Source organism: Mastigoproctus giganteus, chromosome 5 (genome assembly GCF_048544385.1).
Source record: "Mastigoproctus giganteus isolate SK-2022 chromosome 5, ASM4854438v1, whole genome shotgun sequence".
Taxonomy (NCBI): domain Eukaryota; kingdom Metazoa; phylum Arthropoda; class Arachnida; order Uropygi; family Thelyphonidae; genus Mastigoproctus; species Mastigoproctus giganteus.
Genome location: NC_143579.1, coordinates 32,691,264 through 32,694,074, shown reverse-complemented (window position 1 = coordinate 32,694,074; position 2,811 = coordinate 32,691,264). Strand labels below are relative to the sequence as shown.

At 37.5% G+C, this 2,811-nt stretch overlaps 1 protein-coding gene across 1 annotated transcript; it reads left to right on the top strand.

Annotated features, from left to right (window-relative positions):
• The first annotated feature begins 372 nt into the window (after nucleotides 1–372).
• LOC150085292 (endocuticle structural glycoprotein SgAbd-9-like) lies at nucleotides 373–2,214 on the top strand. The gene is made up of 2 exons (XM_090373135.1): nucleotides 373–429; nucleotides 1,738–2,214. The coding sequence occupies exons 1-2, from the start codon at nucleotides 421–423 to the stop codon at nucleotides 2,173–2,175; spliced, it is 447 nt and encodes a 148-aa protein (XP_090229261.1). The 5' UTR covers nucleotides 373–420; the 3' UTR covers nucleotides 2,176–2,214.
• Nucleotides 2,215–2,811: the final 597 nt, after the last annotated feature.

The window sequence follows — 2,811 nt, the reverse complement described above, 5'->3', positions numbered from 1 at the left end:
AAAACATTAAAATTCTGAGTGCTTAGTCAGTCAGTTTTTCGGCCAGTTAAATTTTTTTCGAAGGCGTATATTTCCTAGTTATCCTTGGGCTGTCGATATAATTTACTTCCATCTTTATCTAGTTCAATATTTCGTTTTGGAGGTGTCTTGGATTACACCGATGACCTAAATTCGTACAATGAGACCGAACAGCACCCCCTTCAAGATGAAATATTAATTCAAGGTCTGAATCACTGTGGATGCAACAAAAAGGGCAAGGACGAACACAACGACCTTGCGAAGCACCACGCCTTGCACATCTGATAAGTATCCACGTGATGGGGATGGTTTTCAATGGAGATCTTTCACTTATAAATAGCCTTAAATTGAATATCTCATCCTCGAGTTGCCTGAGTTAATTCTTACCAGTCGTAACACATCATGAAATTCGTAAGTACAAAGCTTCTTTCTTTCACTTTGTGATAGTTTTTAAACTTTTAGTCGGGATTTAGCGATTTTTTCAAGTTCTGTTGTATCCGTATACCGATTTAGCAGGATATTTTAAGGGACCATATAAGTATTACATCAATTTTCCGGAACTTTTGATCCTATCCCCTTGCATATCAGTCTCCCCAGTAATGGTAATCAATTAAAGCCCCCCCCTCCACAAATTTTAAACTCTAAAACATTGATACAAATATATGATTATTCCACTTTTTTTTTTTTTTTCCTCACTCAAGGGCAAAAATGAATAATATATTCAATTTTAAATTTCAACTGACGGGGATTTCCCAGACAACCTCTCCATTTACGTTGCAAATCAATCCCCCTCTACCAGAAGCGTGATGTAGCACGTATGTGAATGGTAATTAATTAGATAAAAGTTGAAATACCAAGGGAATATGGATTATTTTAACTGGATGAATTTCTGCGTTTTTTTTCCTAATTATATAGAGAAAAGTATAAAAAAATTAATACCGTTCTTAGCAGAACAGAATTTTTAGAGAACAATTGCTTTATCCACAAAAAATTAACTATTTTTTTAATGCTGTTTTTGCTTTTACGCTCTAAGAATCTTTTTTATTACCATGTAATTCTACTACATAGTTCATTTTGTTTGAGACGCTAACTGGAAAGTTGAACCCTGCAAAAAAGACATTACTAGTACATGCTTAGTTAAGTTTATAGCAAAAGCTTGAAAGTTAGTGGTATATACTTTTACTGTTAAAGGAAATTTGTATTATTCTCTGTGTCCTTGTACAGACCCAAGAAATAATCTGTTCCAATTGCGGAAATAAAGCTGTAAAATAGCTTCTGTATTTATTTCCGATGTTAAAAGACCAAGACTCCTTAATCGTGTAAGGGACATTAAGTCCTCCAGAAGGATTACGAATTTTTTTCCCCCGGTACCTGTTTGCTTATAAAACGATCGGTGAACGAGCTACTATGATTGAAATGTGCCTTACAGTTAGTTAAGATTAGATTAAACTATATCAGCATTTGAGTGGTGCCGGATATTGGCTTTAATATCCCCTTTCAAGGTTGATGTCTAAGAGTGCTTGTTTTGAGAGGTCAATTAGATATAGACAGACGTCTGCAATACTTTCTTATCAGGTTAAGGTAACAGCATGTAGAAAGCGACTCTTCAACCGCTGTTCAATGGTTTTAAGATAACATTCAGCTACGCGCGCATAGTCGCGTCTTTAGAATCTAATCATAGATGGTGTCCACTAATTTTATCATTATTCTATCTCGCAGGTACTTTTGGTCCCCTTGCTGTTTGTGGCTTGTGTCGCCGACATGGCCATGGACCTAAGTGGAACAGACTACAAATTCAAATACGACACCGAGGACGCTGGAGCGCACATGAGGGAAGAGAGTGGTGCTGGAGGAGCTGTAGTGGGAAAGTTCAGTTATGTTGATCCTAACGGCCACCTCCGTGAGATACGTTACAAGGCTGATGAAACTGGATTCAAACCGGAAGGTGATATTAGCGTAGATAAGAAGACTGCCGAAGAGGCTGCTGCCATTGCAGCCCTAGCCCCTAAGATGCCCGAATCTATTCCTTTTGCTCATCCTTTCACGTACTCCGCACCTTTCGTTCACCCTTTCTATTCTGGGTATGGAATTCCAGTACCTACCGTCTTCCAGGCTCGCCACCCTTTTGGAGCATTCAGTTATAGAGTTGCGTATTAAACACTTAGACTCTTTAGTATGGATGTAATAAACTTATAATATTATTTTCTGTGTTTCTTGTTCATTTTCACAGTTGGTAGAATCTCTGTTCTCCTCACACCGGCTAGAAAAGACCCGAGTTCGAATTCCGTCGATGACGTGAGGAATTTTTGTGGGCCTTTTTCACAATGTGGCAGAGTTAGTTGGTCTCGAGCGAGGGTAGCGTGGTTTTTCGTATAGAAAACAATCGACCATAGAACACACGCAATTTACGGACATATACGGTGCAATATTGCTTAAGTCACTGATGCGCCTAAAACCCTACAACAAACAAACAAACCAACAATTCCTGAATTTAAAAGAACAGTAATAAGTCCAACTAATTCCGGGAAAAGTGTTTTCGTTAAAAAAAAAAGAGGTATTTCCTTTATGAAGGTAACTCAAAGGGAAGAACCTAATGTGGAAAAACATTGCAATTTGAAAGGTCAATGTCGTAATTACAGGTAATTGTCCGAGTCAAATGTATATATGCTCCATTGAAATTTGTGTGTGTGTATACAAAAGAATGAATTAATATAAAGGTATACCCAGCTAAATAAAGTTTCGGTTGTACTTACAATATATACCTTATAATTACCATTGGCCTTACAAATCTGC